At 46.7% G+C, this 19,876-nt stretch overlaps 1 protein-coding gene across 1 annotated transcript in view; it reads right to left on the reverse strand.

Annotated features, from left to right (window-relative positions):
• Positions 1-19,876, reverse strand: part of KDM4A (lysine demethylase 4A) — a 130,040-nt gene that overhangs the window by 85,022 nt on the left and 25,142 nt on the right. The window contains exons 2-4 of the mRNA XM_030205471.1: positions 12,039-12,200; positions 10,336-10,511; positions 227-341 (exon numbers count right to left, since the gene is read on the reverse strand). Of these exons, the coding sequence (XP_030061331.1) occupies positions 227-341; positions 10,336-10,511; positions 12,039-12,176 (429 nt within the window). The 5' untranslated portion in view covers positions 12,177-12,200. The remainder of the gene's footprint in view (positions 1-226; positions 342-10,335; positions 10,512-12,038; positions 12,201-19,876) is intronic.

Below are 19,876 nucleotides of genomic sequence, written 5' to 3' on the forward strand. Positions count from 1 at the left end.
CCTGCTGCCCTGTCTGCCTCCTGTTCATTGTCTCTTTCTACTTTCTGAACATTGACTATTTATGCTCTTTAATTGTTTTTGTTGTTTATAGTGTATGCCTTAAATCCTCTACTCCTGATAAAGAAACATTAGCAAAATATCAAGATTAGAAAATACACAAACGCAGTCATTCATTTTCTTCTTCTGTGGCTCATGTGTAATGTTACAGCAGATGCAGCAGCTTTACCTTGTCATAAAGAGTACCATTCACATCTGCACCATAGATAGGGGGATTGAAAGTCAGATTTTTCCAGTACTTGCGCTCCAGGTCCTCAAAGTCTGTGTAGCGAGGTGTGCAGTACCTGTTCAATAAACACAAACACTTTTGTTACTGCAGAACACGTCTAGATGACTCATGCAAATTGCCCACATCTGAATTCTGAGACCGATACTGATCTTCTAATACATCTTCTGAGCAAATTAAAATCTATGATTCCCTCCGAAGACTTTAGAACAGTAATGAAGTGTATTGTTTTATGCAACACACTGTACGCTGGCTGCAAAGAACAGACTATCAAAAAACTACAAACAGCCCAAAATACCGCAGCCAGACTCATATTTGGAAAAACTAAATATGAAAGTGCAAAACCCCTACAAGAGAAACTTCACTGGCTCCCACTCAAGGAACGCATTGCGTTCAAGATATGCACGATTGTACACAAAATCATTCACGCAGACGCTCCAATCTACATGCTAAACCTCGTGGACCTGCCTCCCAGAAACGCCCGCAAATTTCTCAATCTGCACTTCCCCAGCTGTAAAGAACTAAAATACAAGCTGACACACGCCATCAACTTCTCTTACATGAGCACGCAGTTGTGGAATGCACTACCTACAGCCCTGAAAACCATTGACGAAACAACTAACTTTCGCAAATCTCTTCAACAAGGCCTACAAAGAAAACTCATAACCTACAAAACTACCGCACCAATCTACCAAGTTATTAAAGCCCACCTTCTAAACTATCCTGCCTAACACCTCCTTCTCTCTTCCCTTACTTAATCTTTGTACGTTACTAATTGTATCTGATATCCTAGAATAACTATGTCATAACAGAACTCTGTAAGCCACATTGAGCCTGCAAATAGGTGGGAAAATGTAGGAAACAAATGCAATAAATAAATAAATACAAATTATTGTAATGCATTACTGGTTCCCAGTTTGAAATCACAACAAACTGTTAAAAAAACACATCTGTCCGCCTTACTACGGGGGTGCCTCGTTTCAGTAGAATACCTTTAATCTGAGTAAACTACATTTACTCCCAATAGAGAAAAGATTGTTTTATTAAGATCATTTTGCTGATTGATAAAGCATTGAGTCATAACCACCCCATAATATTTGAGTTCCATTATTAATTTACAGCCCAATGTTTGTCCACTATTATTCTTTTTATTTGTTTTTCCTGTTAAGTTATGATATTGTTTAAACATTTATGTTAAATATATAAATGTAAAATAAAAATATATTGATAAAAAAAATTTACAGCCCAACCAATTCTGAGAATGCAATGCATTTGACAGTTGCAGCAATTAGAAAAATTTACTTTGAAGGGACAAGATAATTTACATTTTCTGTTGTGTGTCTGAGAATTAGAAACAGATCTTCCTTCAGCTGACAAACAGGCAACATATTTCAATGAAAAAATCCAATTACTGCAACGGTCATTGCCTAGCATCGATGCCTTCCTCGACGGCATAGACCGTTCGCCTGGCCATTAGATTAAGGACTTTCTGTCCTCGAGAGGGTACCAAGTCAAAGCAAATTCTCTCATTTCAGCACCCTGGACAGCTTACTGTGGAGTTCCTCAAGGCTCGCCCCCTTTCTCCTACCCTTTTCAACATTATGTTGATTCCGCTGGCGAATGCCTTATCCAAGCTTGGCCTCAACCCTTTCATCTATGCGGATGATGTGACTATCTATATTCCTTTCAGATCTACGCTAGCTGAAGTCCACGACTCAATAGTGGCTAGTTTTTCTATCATGGATTCCTGGGTTAATGCATTCCAATGTAAACTCAATAAAGACAAAATGCAGAGTATCATCCTTTCGTCACAGCATACTAAGGTTATCCTGACCTCACTCATCACTAAGGATCACACTCTTCCTATCTCTAACTGTCTGAAAGTCCTTGGTGTCTTGTTGGATAATCACTTGATACTAGACAACCAAGTCAAACTCATCACAAAAAGAATGCTCCATTCAACGTGGAGGTTGAAGCGTATCCAGCAGTTTCTCACTAAGGAGCTCTTTAGAACCCTTATCCATTGGTTGGTCATATCGTATATTGATTATTGCAGTGGAATCTATGCAGGCTGCCGAGATTACATCCTCAGGAAACTCCATACAGCTCAAAACACTGCTGCTAGGCTAATATTGGGCAAGTCACGCTCTGACCATGCTACCCCACTTCGTTTAAATCTGCACTGGCTTCCCATTAAAGACCGTATTACCTTCAAAATCTATTCGTTGACCCACAAGATAATCTATTGGGAAGCCCCTGCTTACATGCTAGATTTGATACACCTGCCTTCTAGAAATGCTTCTGTGGCTGCTCGATCCTACCTCAATTTACATTACCCTAGTTGCAGGAATGTTAAATATAAATTACTTTTTGCATCAACCTTCTCATACATCAGTCCGAAATCCTGGAATGTTCTACCAGGGTAGCTGAAAGAGACTGAGGACCACCAGCTCTTCAAGTCATCCTTAAAGACATTTTTATTCAAGCATGCTTACTCCACTGCCAATACTAACACCTAGTCTCCCTCATCCCCTTTCTTCTCCACATGTTCCTTCCCCTCCCTTTGACATTATTGTATCCGTTCCTTCATTGAATTGTACCCGTTTGTAAATTTGTAAGCCACATTGAGCCCGCTCTTGTGGGATAATACGGGGTATAAATGTACCAAAATAAATAAATAAATACTGGTTCAGCTCCGGGTGATGACTGATATTGCTCTTTTCAGAAAAGATGTGAAAGCCTTTTGTTTATTCAGAGCTTTGGAAACATTGATTAATTTTATTCTCTAAGGCAGGGCATTAATTATCACAAGTGGGTAACGCAGCGCCACGTTGCCCGGTCCGGGCTTTATGACAAGTCAAAAGAGCTTTTGTGGAGCACGAGACACGCTCAACTGCACACGCACAAGTGTCTTCCTACCCACCTTTTGTGTGTGATACCGCAGTTCTTTTTTTTTTTTTTTTAACCCTGGCGAAGAGAGGACTGTGTCTCTGACCTCTTCAGGCCCAGTCTGAAGAGCTTCGTTTTTTGGTGCCTTTCGATGTTTTTTTCAGCGGTATTTTGCCGTGCCTTTTTGGGTATTTGTTTTTCCCTTCTCTTCCTGTACCTTTTTATTTTATTTTGTCCATTTTTAAGTTTCCTTTCTTTTCTGTCCGCTAGGCCTCATTTAGGCCTGGCTTCCGATTGGGTCTTTCCAGTCCTTTTTCCTGGTGCACTGCCCCCTTTTTAAGGCACCATCGAGCCTTTAGATTTAGCATCGGAAGTTTCTCCGTTCATGTCCTCTAAAGCTCCCAGTGGCTTTAAGCGCTGTACCCGGTGCAACTGGACAATCTCCTGCACGGACACCAATTCTTGGTGTCTGTAGTGTCCAGGGCCTGACCATAATCCTGCTGTGTCCTTTGTCTTCATATGAAGAAAAGGACACAACTGTCCAGAAAGACTCAATGAGAGAAAATTTTTGGAGCCAAGTCTGGGTCCTTGACGTCAGAACGGAGGTCGGTAGTGTTGGCGTTGAAGACAGCATCGGTATTGGGAGCATTGGTTCCTATGGCTACCTCAAGACCCTGGGAGACGTAGTGCGTCGAGTGGGTCTCCGCCTGCTCGATGCCTACTGCTGGACAGGGTCTCCAGGACCAGCCAGTGTTGGACCCGACCCCGAGGCAATGTGAGGATTTGACGTCATTCTTGTTAGAACCGAGGAGTCTCGACACCGAGCTTTGGGCGGCCAGAAAGCATCGGCATCAGTAGTCCTCATCACATGGTGCTGGGAGCTCCGGGGTGTCAAGGGATTCGGCACCCAAGAAGAGTCAGCACCGGGAGGATCGCTCTCCCTCTATCTAGGAGGCGCCAGTGCTCCTGTCTCCAGACAGCCAGGACCCGAATACTGTCTCAACCCCATCTGTTCTGCAGCCTATCTCAGCGCCGACACCCCAGTCTTTCCTGGTGACAGTCCTCCATGAGCGTATTCAGGCCTTGCTCCCAGAGCTGCTGGATGGCTCTTGCAGCAGTGTGCATCGGTGTCTGGGGTGCTTGTGCCTACTGCCCAGCCCACTGCAGCCTCACCTGGCCCTCATACTGCGGTGCGGCCTCCGTCGCCGGTACTGCATGTGGCCCCGGTGTCAACTACCATCCAAGCCGGTACCCCCTCAATGTCAGTGGAGAAAGTCATAAATTACCCCATCTTCACCCTGAACAACTGGAATTCACTGGAGATCCATTCAATACGCAGAAGGTTTAAGCCTTCTTCCCAGGGCTGAGGGCAGACACTTTAATCGCATTAGCCTCTCAGGTTCGAGCCTCTGAGCAGGTCATGGCTTGGCAAATGTTGAGGTTGTTGGGCCACATGGCTTCCAACATCCATGACACGTCTTCACATGAGATCAGCCCACAGCCCAATGGACCCTAGTCTCCCAGTGGTACCAGGCTACGGGAGACATGGAAGATGTCATCCAAGTGTCTCCAGACCTTGTTCACTCTCTGCTCTGGTCGACTGTTCAATCCAATTTGACTGTGGGACTTCAATTCCAATTAGAGAGCTGCATGGGAACGGGGTTCATGGGAATCTCACGAGGACGGAAGCAGTTCCTGCGGGTTTCCCATGGAAGTGTATGCTGAACTTGCGCCAGCCTCTCACCTACCGAGCACCAAGTTCCTTGTGCTGTCTCCTCCTCCTCCACTTTGCTTTAACAGCACAGATGCAGAAAGTCTCCATTAAGGAAGTGGTAGAGACACAAATGGTGATGACATTCAAAAAGGAGTGGGATGAACACAGAGAATCTCTAACTAGAAAAAGGAAGTTATAAAAAACCTAAACTTAAATGGCTGCATGCGTGTGGATGTGTCGAGTAACGCTTTGATGGCGACTCCAGCTGTGATGAACTAGGGCCAATACCAGGCAGATTTGTACGGTCTGTGTCTCATATATGGCAATCTTGTTTAGAATGGACTGGAAAAGGCTTAGACAGCAACTTTAGTGGCTCGAACATGAGGACAGTGCTGGACAGTATTTTACGGTCTGTCCCGCAAATGAGAAGATGAGTAGGCTGGTGTGGGCTTCGAGGGCAACTCCAGCAGTTGGAACATAAGGATAGGGCCAGGCGGATTTCTATGGTTTACGTCCCATAAACGTCACAGAAAGACCATAATCAAGCATATATCACATTCATTGTTGATTTAATCATGAATTGATAATGAGCGTGACTATTGGACAGACTGGATAAACCGTTACGGTTTTTATCTGCTGCCATTTACTATGTTACTATTAGCTCTCTCTGCTACCGGACTGATGCGCAGACTTCAGTTCTGACATAGGAACGAGCATCAGATGTCACCTGACCTACTGGCGTGTGCATGTGGCGACCTCTCAGCACACAGCACCAGTGAATCAGGGACAAGTTTTACATGTGCACACCAGCATGCGCAGTGGAGCATTGTCTCGAGCTCCAAAAAGCTCTTCTGGCTTGTCATAAAGCCCGAACTAGGTAACGTGGCACCACGCTACCCACTTGTGAGAATACATGCCCTGCTGCCTTGGAGAATACCTGCTATGTAAGTAACTTCACTTTCTATTCAGCTATTACTGTGGAGAGTTTCAAAGCAGTGACAGATACGTGGATACTCAGTCTTTTTTTGTCCTGTTTTTATGCTATTTTAGAAAATGTGTCATTGTTTTAATTATTGTTGATTTGTATTTTATTTTGATTATTGTGTCATTGTTTTAATGATTACGAATATTATTATGTAATCTGCCTTGTGAAAGGCAGAATATAAATTATTAACCAACACCCTATCCTTCAAAAACTCTGAATGAGAAACCTTTACCTGGGAAGATCTGTGATGTAATTAAGTTGTGTCTTCCACACCCTCATCACAATTCTCTCCTCACAACAGTAAATAATCCCCGTAGAGCAAAGTAGAACCCTATCCACGCGTAAGCACCCAAGCAACAAATGCAGCTTACTAGGAGTCACTGCAGGAAAATCGGTTGCATTTTAAACCTTCAACCTGGAGAGCAGAAACTAAATGGAGCTGCTGGGTGCAGATGACACTGGGTCATTGAGGACAACTGAGCAAGGATTTAAAATCATTCCCACTCTCTGCTGCTTACATCAAGTTACTTTACACTAACAGAGTGTAGCTGAAAGATAAGCAACACAACAGAGGGAAGATCTACCACATCACTGGCAGCTATACTAAGTGCCTCTGCAGCTAACTTTATTCACATTTACAATGTAGCTCACAGGATCAGCTTTTATGCTTCAAAGTCCATTATTCCCAAATTACTCCTTGGTTAGGTCAGGGCACAGAAATAAAATAAGCCAACTAGTCTAGTGCAGGACTTCTCACCCCAGTCCTCGGAAAACACCCAGCCACTCAGGTTTTCTGGCTTCCCACAATGAAAGGTTTGCATAAAACGGAAGTAGAATATGGAAATGTATCTCATGCATATTTATTATTTGTTACATTTGTACCCCACATTTTCCCACCTATTTGCAGGCTCAATGTGGCTTACATGGTACCGTAAAGGCGTTCGCCAGTCGGATGAATAACAAATACAAGGTTGAATTGTGGTCAAATTAAGTAGGTGTGTGTCAGGCACCGTTAAGGTTGAAGGGAATGAAGATTGTGAATTGTCCAGTACGATCATTAGTTGTGTTGTGTTGCTGGGTGTGGGGATTTACGTTGGATCGGTGGGGTAAGCCTTTTGAAGAGGTTGGATTTTAGTGATTTCCTGAAGTTTAGATGGTCATGGATTATTTTCACAGCTTTTGGGAGTCCATTCCATAGTTGTGCACTTATATAGGAGAAGCTGGATGCTTAAGTTGTTTTGTATTTAAGTCCTTTGCAATTTGGATAGAGTAAGTTTAGGTATGATCGTGATGATCTGATTCTGTTTCTTGTTGGTACATCTATGAAGTCTGTCATGTATCCTGGGACTATGCTGTAGATAAATGTGTGTGCAAATTTTGAAGATGATACGTTCTTTGATTGGGAGCCAATGTAGCTTTTCTCGGAGGGGTTTAGCACTTTTGAAGCGTGATTTACCAAATATCAGCCTGGCAGCTGTGTTTTGGGTGGTCTGGAGTTTTTTTGCAAGTTGTTCTTTACATCCCGCATAGATTGCGTTGCAGTAATCTGCATGGCTTAGGACTATTGATTGTATTAGGTTTCGAAAGATTTCCCTCGGGAAGAAAGGTTTTATTCGTTTACGTTTCCACATTGGATAGAACATTTTCTTTATTATGGAGTTTACTTGGCTCTCAAGGGTAAGGTTGCAGTCAATTGTGACGCCGAGTATTTTTAGGCTGTACGAGGTAGGGAGGGTGTGTTCTAGGGTGTTTATGGTTGTGGGTTTGTACGTGTTATGTTGAGGTGAGAGGATAAGGCAGTGTGTTTTTTCAGAGTTCAGTTTCAATTGGAATGAATTTGCCCAGGAGTACATAATGTTCAGGCCATCATTGATTTCATTGGTTATTTCTGTCAAGTCATGACTGAAGGGAATGTAGATTGTGACATGTCTGCACAGATGAACGGGTTGAGGCCTCGGCTGGATAGGGACTTTGCCAGTGGGATCATCATCATGCTGAAGATTATTGGTGAAAGTGGTGATCCTTGGGGTACTCCACAGGTAGCTTTCCATGGTGATGATATGTTTGAGTTTGATATTACTCGGTAAGTTCTGGTAGTTAGAAAACCCTTTATCTAGTTAAGTACGTTCCAATCGATCTCGAAATGGCCAAGGAGTCTTAGTAGTATATTGTGGTTTACCACGTCGAATGCGCTCGACATGTCGAATTGGAGGAGAAGTATACTTTTACCTGTGGCTATTTCTTACTTGAATTTGGCCAGGAGTGTGACTAGGACAGTTTCGGTACTGTGGTGGGAGCGGAACCCTGTGAGTCGTGTAGTACTGAGAATTTGTCCATGTATTCCGTTAGCTGTTTGGTCACCAAACTCTCCATCAGTTTGAGTACTAGTGGTATAGATGCAACTGGGCTACCGCTTGGTTAGGTCGTTTGTGTTTTTCTTGGCGTCTTTTGGTATTGGGGTGAGTAGGATGTTGCCATGCTCCTCGGGGAAGACACCTTGTTGTAGCATGAAGTTTAGATGGGATGCGAGGTCTGCTATGAAGTGGTCAGGGGCAGATTTGAGTAGGTGACTAGGACATATGTCCAGTTTGCAGTGGGTGTTGTCAAACCTATGAGTCATTTTTGTGACTGATTCAGTCATCTAGCAGTCCAACCGATTCTTTTGCCAGCTTCCAGCTTTTAATATACCTAAAAAATTTTTTACTATGTATTTTTGCCTCCAACGCAAACTGTTTTTCAAAGTCCCTCTCAGCCTTCCTTATCAGCGCTTTGCATTTGACTTGACATTTCTTATGCTGTTTCTAATTATTTTCTTTCGGTTCCTTCTCTCATTTTCTGAAGGATTTTCTTTTAGCTCTGATAGCTTCCTTCACCTCACTTTTTAACCATGCCAGCTGTCATTTGGTCTTCTGTCCTCCTTTTTTAATACGTGGAATATATTTGGCCTGGGCTTCCAGGATGGTGTTTATAGCATCCACGTCTGATGTAAATTTTTGACCCTCGCAGTCGCTCCTCTAAGTTTTTTTTCACCGTTCTTCTCATTTTATCGTAGTCTCCTTTTTGAAAGTTAAATGCTAACGTATTTGATTTCCTATATATACCTACTTCAAAGCTAATATGAAATCCGATCATATTATGATCACTGTTATCAAGTGGCCCCAGCACCATTACCTCCCGCAGCAGATCATGCGCTCCACTAAGGACTAGGTCTAGAATTTTTCCTTCTCTCGTTGGCTCCTTTACCAGCTGCTCCATAAAGCAGTGCTTGATTTCGTCAAGGAATTTTACCTTCCTAGCATGCCCTAATGTTACATTTACCCAGTCGATATTGAAATCACCCATTATTATTGTGTTGCCCAGATTGTTTGCATCCCTAGTTTCCTTTAACATTTCTGCATCTGTCTGTTCATCCTGGCCAGGCAGACGGTAGTACACTCCTATCACTATCCTTTTCCCCTTTACAAATGGAATTTCAATCCATAGTGATTCCAAGATGTGTTTTTTTTTCCTGCAGAACTTTCAAGCTATTTGATTCAAGGCTCTCCTTAATATAGTACATAAGTACATAAGTACATAAGTACATAAGTAGTGCCATACTGGGAAAGACCAAAGGTCCATCTAGCCCAGCATCCTGTCACCGACAGTGGCCAATCCAGGTCAAGGGCACCTGGCACGCTCCCCAAACGTAAAAACATTCCAGACAAGTTGTACCTAAAAATGAGGAATGCTACCCCTCCACTAATTCATAGTAACGTAGTAGATGACGGCAGAAAAAGACCTGCACAGTCCATCCAGTCTGCCCAACAAGATAAACTCATATGTACTACTTTTTGTGTATACCTTACCTTGATTTGTACCTGTCTTTTTCAGGGCACAGACCGTATAAGTCTGCCCAGCACTATCCCCGCCCCCCAACCACCTGCCCCCCCCCCCCCCACCGGCTCTGGCACAGACCGTATAAGTCTGCCCAGCACTATCCCCACCTCCCAACCACCAGCCCTGCCTCCCACCACTGGCTAAGCTTCTGGGGATCCCTTCCTTCTGAGCAGGATTCCTTTATGTTTATTCCACGCATGTTTGAATTTCGTTCCTCTCCACCACCTCCCGCGGGAGGTGGAGAAGAAAATTCAATCCACCCTATCACTACAATATAATTTGTACCCCGGTATGACAGTGTCCCACGGGTTAGCTTCCTTCCACCAGGTCTCAGAGGTGCCTATTATATCTAATTTTTCATTTAGTGGAAAACATTCTAACTCTCCCATCTTGTTTCTTAGACTCCTGGCATTCGCATATAGACATTTCAAAGTATGTTTGTTGTTCCTATTTACATCATGCTCAGTACTTAACAGTATTAATTTGCAATCTTTTGTCTGATTTTGTCGAAAGCCCTTAGTCCAACGTGTCTCCAGAAAAGTGTATGCAGCTGAGCCTCAGCTCCAGATGCCCCTCCCAGCCTCTTACTTGTCATTATTGGCAGTCCTGCGAAACTCCCGCACTGTCATTGGTTTCTTCTGGATGTTATACTGGGTGAAAAGGCCAGACTGGCCTGTCACCACCTGCTGGATGGGTGCAGGGATGATTAGGTCATCAATGTCATCATAGGTGGCACGTGGTTTCCACTCCTTGGGAGGGACTACCTGTAGAAGACAAGCAAGACCAGAATGGTGAACTCTAAAATCCAGGAGAAACAGCATATGCCCACTCCACAGAGATCAATTCACTTTTATCTATTTTCCCCTGCACTTTCTTCCTACTAAATGGTACTCACAAGTCAGCTAGAGCCAGGGCTCGGATCCAATACCAGAAGCCTCCATTTGCAGCTACCAGGGATCTCTTTTCACCTTTTAAGATCTGCTACCAATTTTCATTTTGTCCGGTCTATGCAGCGACAGTCCTGAACCAGGGTCTACCTTACAGTCCTGAGTCCAGCCACCAGGTATCATTGATTTTAAAATCAATTAAGTCCCTGCCACTGAGTATCCGTAGCAGCCTCAGCCCCAGCTGACCTGAGAATGTTCGATTATCATTGGTTCAGTGTATGTTTCATCGTTACCTGCCTAGAATGATGGATAATGTAGGCTAGAACTATTTTAAATACATAAATAAATAAGTGGAAGATCCGACACTGGGGACCTTCTGCATAACAATTTTGTAGCAATGTGCAACCCTTCCAAAAATCCACTAAAGCGCAGCATTGTGGCCTCCATTCCTGAAAACGTCAACTTGCCCACCTTGATACTTTGTCACTTATAAAATCACTCCAGCACTTATCTGTCTGTAGATATTCTCGGGGATGGAAAATGGGCAGCTCTATCTGATAAAACGCACATAAACGCAAAAAGGGAACATTTTATAAAGAAAACATATACAATTATACGTCTTTCCTTCCAAGGAACCCTGCTAAAAAAAACATAGCAATGTTCACTACTTTCCAGCTGAGGTGCACATCACACTAAGTCTAATCCCCTAGACTCTCACTGTCTCTCCCACCTCAGCCCATCTGATCTCCCACAAAGTCTCTCAATACTACCCAACCCTATCCTCGTTAGTCTCAACCCCCATCAGCCATCTCCCAGTCCTGTCCCCAGCCCCTCCAAGAACATCTCCGCTCAGTTTAATGTCTCCTTCTCTTTCCTTGAGTCTTGCCTCCAGCCTTAGCACTGAAACAGCTGCTCAGAGTTTCAAGCCACAACATCCATACTCCTTCACGGTTTCAAAGTCTTGTGAGAATAATGTAAGACTATGAACACTGTGTGACTGAACTCACCGAGGGCTGCACAGTCCCCAAAGGAAAACAAAGCAGCTGTTCCCGAGGCCATACCAACGAGCCACCTGAGAAAATGTAAATGGAGAGGAAAGGAGCATTGCCTGGAGCTGTCAGTGACAAGGTTATTTTGTCCTCTTTTCTAGTTAATATTTTGATCAAGACTTCAGACCCTGTCAGACTCCAGCATAGCATACCATATAATTATAGGCGCACATGATGAAAGCATGAAGGTTTTATGTCTAACAGCATCTTATCAACTGCAAAGAAATAAGGGTGATAATATAGATGGCTCAGTTTCACCAACGTATTCTTTGCCCTGGGAGCTGAATATCTGCCTTGCACAGCAACTGTTTGGTGACTGGACTGGGAACGTGCTGCCGGCTGGGTCTCGTCTTACCTTAGCCAGTCCTGCTCGGTGTGCTCTTTGCGATTCTATGTAGGCAATGTAGCGGCTGAAATTGCGAAACTCCTCCATGGTTGGATAAAAAGTCATTATGCGCGAGTTTGACTTAAGGTTCTCTTGATCAGAAGCCATTGTCTTGGCAGAAGGAAAGAACAGCTGAAAAAGAGTAGATACAAAATTGTAGAGCGATTATATAAATGAAGCACACAGAAAAGTCACTACAACTTCTTTACGTGGCCCAGCAGTTTTCTTCTGTTCAATCAGAACCAGCTTCTACTGGGGCCAGGGTCCTGTCAACCTTTCATTTTCAACACTCTGGCTGCTTAAGTGGTTTTCTTTTTTTTTAATCCTATGGCCAAAATTTATCTAATATACAGCCAACTTGTATTCATCTATCCTTTGGAGGGGCTAACGTGGGGACAATATTTATCCAGACAGTCAGGGTCCCGTATACGGCAATCTGGTTTAGGATGAGCTGGAAATGGCTTAGACAGCAACTCCAGCAGCTGGAACATAAGGACAGGGCCAGGCGGACTTCTATGGTCTATGTCCCAGGAAAGCCAAAGAAAGACCATAATCAAGTACATAATCTCACATTCATTGATGATTTAATCATGAACTGATAATGAATGTGACTATTGGGCAAACTGGATGGACTGTTCAGGTCTTTGTCTGCTGCCACTTACTATATTACTATAGCGTTACTAGACGTACGAAGTGCTGTACACTAAACATGTAAAAGAGTCCCTACTCAATAGAGATAACAATCTAATCAAGACAAACAGGGATTAGGGAATTACTTATGGTGGAGATGATAAAGCAGACATAGGTACTGAAGAAGTGAGCAGGTGTTGGGAGTTAAAAGCAGGATCAAAAGGGAAAATTAGGTTCTTACCTTGGTAATTTTCTTTCCGTTAGTCACAGCAGATGAATCCATTACGAATGGGTTGTGTCCACCTACTAGCAGGGGGAGATAGAGAACACTGAAAACCATAGTGCCTCCTGGACGGCTAGCTCCATCTGCCTCAGTATTTTGAAGCTTCCAAAGTAGTGTTAAACCGCAAAGTAGCATAACATGAACTTTCCTCACAGCGAACAAAGACCCCAGAACAGGGGCAATAACTCAAAGGAGGGATGAACTCAACCTCCTGTAGAAGAAGAGAAATCCTGAAGACTGTTTTCCAACTTCTCCCAATGAGGGAACATGTCTGCAGGAAAAACTGAACACAAAACAGAGTCAATCAAGGAGGGATCATGGATTCATCTGCTGTGACTAAAGGAAAGAAAATTACCAAGGTAAGAACCTAATTTTCCCTTCCTTGTCATCAGCAGCAGATGAATCCATTACGAATGGGATGTATCAAAGCAATCCCTAGATAGGGCGGGAACAAGCCACATCACGCGCCAGCACTTGTGCTCCAAAATGCGCATTCCTCCTGGCAGCCACATCCAGCCTGTAATGTCGGGCAAAAGAGAGCTTCGAAGCCCAAGAGAGTGCTTGAAGAGAGAGTGCTCCAGTTTCAGCCCAAGAAGAGGAAATCGCTCTTGCGGAATGTGCCTTAAAGGCGTCAGGCGGAAGCCGGCCAGCCAACAGATATGCAGAAAAAATAGCTTCTTTGAGCCAGCGGGCTATAGTAGCTTTAGACGCTGGAGACCCTCTGCGAGGACCTGATAACAATACAAACAGGTGATCCGTGGTCCTAAAAACATTAGTCATTCGCAGGTTCTGCAACAGAGTCCTGCGCACATCCAAAAGGTGCAACTGCCCAAAGGATTCTGGAAACTCCTCCCTAGAAAAGGAGGGCAGAAAAATAGTCTGGTTTAGGTGAAAAGCTGAAACCACCTTAGGCAGGAAGGAAGGCACAGTACGTACCGTTATCCGGACTCCGAAAATTGCAGAAATGGGTCTCGACAGGACAGCGCCTGGAGCTAGGACACCTGTCTCGCCGATGTGATGGCCACCAAGAAGACTGCCTTTAAAGTCATATCCTTCTCCGAAGCCCGCCGCAGCAGCTCGAAGGGCGAACCCTGCAGAGCCTTCAATACCAGCCCCAGGTTCCAAGTCGGACAAGGTGCCCGCACGGAAGGACGGAGCCGAAGCACCCCTCTAAGAAACCGTGCAATGTCTGGATGCGCAGCTAAGGCGAGACCAGCGACCTTCCCTCGAAAGCATGCCAATGCTGCCACTTGCACCCGCAGGGAATTATAGGCCAAGCTTTTTTGTACACCATTCTGCAAAAAGTCAAGAATCGGCGAGACGGAAGCCCACATGGGTGTGATCGCCTTTGGAACACACCAAGCCTCAAACTGGCGCCAAATCTGGGCATACGCAACAGAAGTGGACCGCTTGTGGGCCTGCAAGACAGTGGAGATGACCTTGTTAGAATAGCCCTCGTCTGTCAATTGCGCCCTCTCAATAGCATTGCCGTAAGACCAAAGCGGCAGGGATCCTCCATAGTTACCGGGCCCTGCGTCAACAGGTTCGGTACCAGAGGCAAACGAAGAGGAGCCTCCACCAGCATCCGTCGGAGGTCCGCATACCAGGGCCGTCTGGGCCAATGAGAATCACCACTCCTTGGTGCAGCCGAATTCGCAGGAGTACTCGCCCTATCAAGGGCCAAGGCGGGAACACATATAGGAGGCCCAGAGGCCAGGGTTGAGCCAAGTCATCCAACCCCGCCGAGCGAGGATCTCTCTGTCTGCTGTAAAAGCACGGGACTTTGGCATTTGTGTTTGACACCATCAGATCCGCTACGGGCGTTCCCCATTTGGCACAGAGTTGAAGGAACACTTCGTCTGCCAACTCCCACTCCGCTGGGTCGATGTGGTGTCTGCATAGATAATCGGCTTGCACGTTGCTCTGACCTGCAATGTGAGCTGCTGACAGGAACTGTAGATGCAGCTCAGCCCAGTGGCAAATCTGAGCGGCCTGCACGGCCAGTGCTCTGCACTGCGTTCCGCCTTGACGATTTATGTAGGCCACTGCCGTCATATTGTCCGACAGCACTCTGACAGCCAATCCCTCCAAGGTCGATTGAAAGGCCAGCAACGCCTGAAAAATTGCTTTTAACTCCAAGCGATTGATGGGCCACTTCGATTCTTCGACTGTCCACAGACCCTGGGCATGCCTCTCCTGGCAAAGAGCTCCCCAGTCCTTCCGGCTGGCAGCATCGGTTACCACCAGGCACCAGTCAGGGAGTGCTAATGGCATTCCTCGCCGCAGCTTGCTGTCTGAGAGCCACCACTCCATGCTGAGTCGGGCCGCAGGGAGCCAACTGAGTCTGCACTGATAATCCTGGGAAATGGGAGACCAACGTTGTAGCAGGGAACACTGCAGCGGTCTCATGTGCGCTCTCGCCCAAGGCACCATTTCTAGGGTGGCCGTCATCGACCCCGAGAGCTGGAGAATGTCCCAAGCTCGCGGGCAAAGGCATCCTCAGGAGCAGACGGACCTGGGTCTGAAGCTTGCACCTCCTTTGCTTGGGTAAAAAAACCAACCAGAGGCCGTGTCGAACCGAACCCCCAAATACTCTAGAGATTGAGAGGGGGGTCAGGTGACATTTGGGTATATTGACGACCCAGCCCAGAGATTGCAGTACTGAAACCATTCTGGCTGTTACATGACGACTCTCTTCTGCAGAGTCCACTCTGATGAGCTAGTCGTCGAGGTACGGGTGAACCCAGATACCCTCTCGCCTGAGAAAGACAGCTACTACCACCATTACCTTGGAAAAGGTTCGGGGAGCTGTGGCAAGGCAAAAAGGCAAGGCCCGAAACTGAAAGTGTTTTCCCAACACCGCAAACTGGAGAAACCGTTGGTGCGGGAGCCAAAGAGGGATGTGCAAGTAAGCTTCTTTCAGGTCCAGAGACGTGAGAAACTCTCCTGGCTGTACCGCCGCAATGACGGAGCGCAGGGTTTCCATGTGGAAATGCCGTACTTTGAGTGACTTGTTGACTTTCTTCAAGTCGAGAATGGGCCAGCAAGACCCACCTTTTTGCGGCACCACAAAATAAATGGAGTAACGACCGCAGCCGCATTCGGCGGGAAGCACGGGGATCACCGCTCCCAGGTGCAACCAACCTTGCAAGGTCTCCTCTACCGCCGCCCGTTTGACGGCAGTGCCGCATCAGGACTCCAAAAACACGTCTCTCACCGGAGCAGTTAATTCCAATCTGTAGCCGTCTCTGATCAGGTACAAAACCCACTGATTTGAGGTAATCTTGACCCACTCCTCGAGAAAGAGGGAAAGACGTCCTCCAAATGCAGGAATCGAGGAGTGGGCCAGCGCACCATCATTGACAGGGTCGCCCATGAACTCCAGGACTTGAACCGGCTGCTGCAGAGCGTTTGTCTGAGCGAAAGGAGTTCCTCTGCTGAAAATGGGCACACGAAGTAAACCCAGCAGAACGCCCCGGGCGGTACCTTCGAGCTTCACGGAAGCGAGGTCTGGAAGAGGAGGGAACCGCCTGACCCTTGGAAGAAGGCCGCGGCCTATCCTCGGGTAACCGCTGGGGTTTAGCATCCCTCAGGCCCTTGACAATTATATCCAACTCCTCACCAAATAGGAGAAGGCCCTGGAAGGGCAACTTCACCAACCTTTGCTTATAGGCCATGACAGCCGCCCAATGCCGTAGCCATAGAAGGCGGCGAGTGGCCACCGCCACAGACATCTGTTTAGCTGAGGCTCTGACCAGATCATAAAGGGCATCAGCCAATAATGACAAGGCCGACTCCATCCACGGTGCCACCTCCACAAGGGGCTCCGCTCCATCCCCGGGCTGTTCCACTGCCTGTTGCAACTGAGGCAGGCTCGAGCAGCATAACTGCACACAGACGCACGTATGGCTAGGCCTGAAATTTCAAAGGACCATTTCATTGCTGATTCCAGCCGTCGGTCCTGTATGTCCTTCAGGGCGACCCCTCCCTCTACTGGGAGGGTAGTCTTCTTCGTCAGAGCCGTGACTAGGGCATCTACCTTAGGCACGGCCAAGCGTGCCAAGTGCTCCTCACTAAGAGGGTATAAGTGCTCCATTGCCCTGGAAACTTTGAAAGGCCCCTTGGGGTCATCCCATTGAGCCGAAATAAGCTCTTGGATGGAGTCATGCAAAGGAAAGGCTCGAGCAGGCTTCTTAGTACTTGCCATCGTCGGATTACCAGAGGAGGCCTCGCCAAGCGCAAGATTTTCAATAGAGAAGGCCTGCAAGGCGTCAGAAATAAGCGCTGGCAGCTCCTCGCGGTGGAAAACCCTAACAGCGGTGGGATCATCTGGATCCAGTGGCAATCCGGCACCTTCCTCTGGCTCCTCAGACCACGAAGGCCTGCCAGACCCTTCAGAATCCCCACAGCCCGACCACAGGGTGGGGGTGGGAGAAAGGGGGGTGCGCCACTCTCTGAAGGGGAATTTACCCTTCTACGCTTGTCATGCGGCCAACTGTCTGGGGAAAGAATGCCTGACAGCAATCCCAGGCTGGCCTCCACCGGAGGGGAACCAGGTAGCAACGCAGAGTCAGACACCTGCGGCAGAGCCCTCTTTAACATGAACGCTTTCTGTAAAAGCAACACAAACTCAGGGGAGAAAGGCTCACCCTGGTCTCCCGGTTCCAATCTGGGGCAAGCAGCTCCACTGGTAGCCTCCATCCAAGACTCCCCTCCGGACTCAGACCTCTCTGCTCCTGCGGGGGTCGGGCCATGCAACGCATCCAAGATGGCGCCCGCTGCCAGCTCCACTGAGCGGGAAGAGACATTGCTCGCCATGCTTGTGCCGGCCCTGATGTCTGAAGAGCATGATTTTCAGAGCCCCACTGCTGATCTGCGCTTGCTACAATGTGAACAGCGCTTAACAACCTCCGCAGCCATCGCCGAAAACGGCAGAAAATTTCAAAAATGGCGGATTTGCGCCAAAAACATCCCGATCACGGGCCCTCCAAGGAGGAACTACAAGACGCTCTTACCTCAACATACCGGGTCCCAGAGCTCCAGTCATGCTGCACAGAGAGAAGATAGCCTCAGAATCGCAGCGCTAACAAGTGCGTCACGTTTTCTTTTTAAACGCTGTGAGGAAAGTTAGAGGCAACAGCTACAGAGGCACTCCGGAGGTCCAGGAGAGTGGGAAAGGCAGAGATAGGGCAAACCTACATGCCTGCATCCACATAGGGGAAAGGGTAAGGCAGGGAAAGGGCTAACCTATGTGCATTTAAAGTGGAGCTGCAATAGCCACAACACCCCTGCTACAACTGGCAAAAGCACAGGAGCCACCCCAGGCAGATTCTTGAAGGAGCTGCATAAGCTGCGTCCAACCCTGCTGGGAGATGGAGAATACTGAGAGGCAGATGGAGCTAGCCGTCCAGGAGGCACTATGGTTTTCAGTGTTCTCTATCTCTCCCTGCTGGTAGGTGGACACAACCCATTCGTAATGGATTCATAGTAGAATTGGAAAAGCTGCAGCGAAGGGCAACTAAAATGATAGCGGGGATGTGACGACTTCCCTATGAACATAGTAACATAGTAGATGACAGCAGAAAAAGACCTGCACGGTCCATCCAGTCTGCCCAACAAGATAAACTCATATGTGCTACTTTTTGTGTATACCTTACCTTGATTTGTATCTGTCATTTTCAGGGCACAGACCGTATAATCTGCCCAGCACTATCCCCGCCTCCCACCACCGGCTGGCACAGACCGTATAAGTCTGCCCAGCACTATCCCCGCCTCCCAACCACCAGCTCCGCCTCCCACCACCGGTTCTGGCACAGACCGTATAAGTCTGCCCAGCACCATCCCCGCCTCCGGCTCTGCCACCCAATCTCGGCTAAGCTCCTTAGGATCCATTCCTTCTGAACAGGATTCCTTTATGTTTATCCCACGCATGTTTGAATTCTGTTACTGTTTTCGTTTCCACCACCTCCCGCGGGAGGGCATTCCAAGCATCCACTACTCTCTCCGTGAAAAAATACTTCCTGACATTTTTCTTGAATCTGCCCCCTTTCAATCTCATTTCATGTCCTCTCGTTCTACCGCCTTCGCATCTCCGGAAAAGGTTCGTTTGCAGATTAATACCTTTCAAATATTTGAACGTCTGTATCATATCACCCCTGTTTCTCCTTTCCTCCAGAGTATACATGTTCAGGTCCGCAAGTCTCTCCTCATACGTCTTGTAACGCAAATCCCATACCATTCTCGTAGCTTTTCTTTGCACCGCTTCAATTCTTTTTAAATGCTTAGCAAGATATGGCCTCCAAAACTGAACACAATACTCCAGGTGGGGCCTCACCAACGACTTATACAGGGGCATCAACACCCCCTTTCTTCTGCTGGTCACACCTCTCTCTATACAGACTAACAACCTTCTAGCTATGGCCACCGCCTTGACAAACTGTTTCGTCGCCTTCAAATCCTCAGATACTATCACCCCAAGATCCCTCTCTCCATCCGTACCTATCAGACTCTCCCCGCCTAACACATACGTCTCCTGTGGATTTCTACTCCCTAAGTGCATCACTTTGCATTTCTTCGCATTGAATTTTAATTGCCAAACCTTAGATCATTCTTCTAGCTTCCGTAGGTCCTTGTTCATGTTTTCCACTCCCTCCGGGGTGTCCACTCTGTTACAGATCTTAGTATCATCCGCAAATAGGCAAACTTTACCTTCTAACCCTTCGGCAATGTCACTCACAAATATATTGAACAGAATCGGCCCCAGCACCGATCCTTGAGGCACTCCACTACTCACCTTTCACTCCTCCGAGCGAATTCCATTCACCACAACCCTCTGGCATCAACCAGTTCCTAATCCAGTTCACCACTTCGGGTCCTATCTTCAGCCCATCCAGTT

The sequence above is a fragment of the Microcaecilia unicolor genome, chromosome 6 (assembly GCF_901765095.1).
Source record: "Microcaecilia unicolor chromosome 6, aMicUni1.1, whole genome shotgun sequence".
NCBI classification, from domain to species: Eukaryota; Metazoa; Chordata; class Amphibia; order Gymnophiona; family Siphonopidae; genus Microcaecilia; species Microcaecilia unicolor.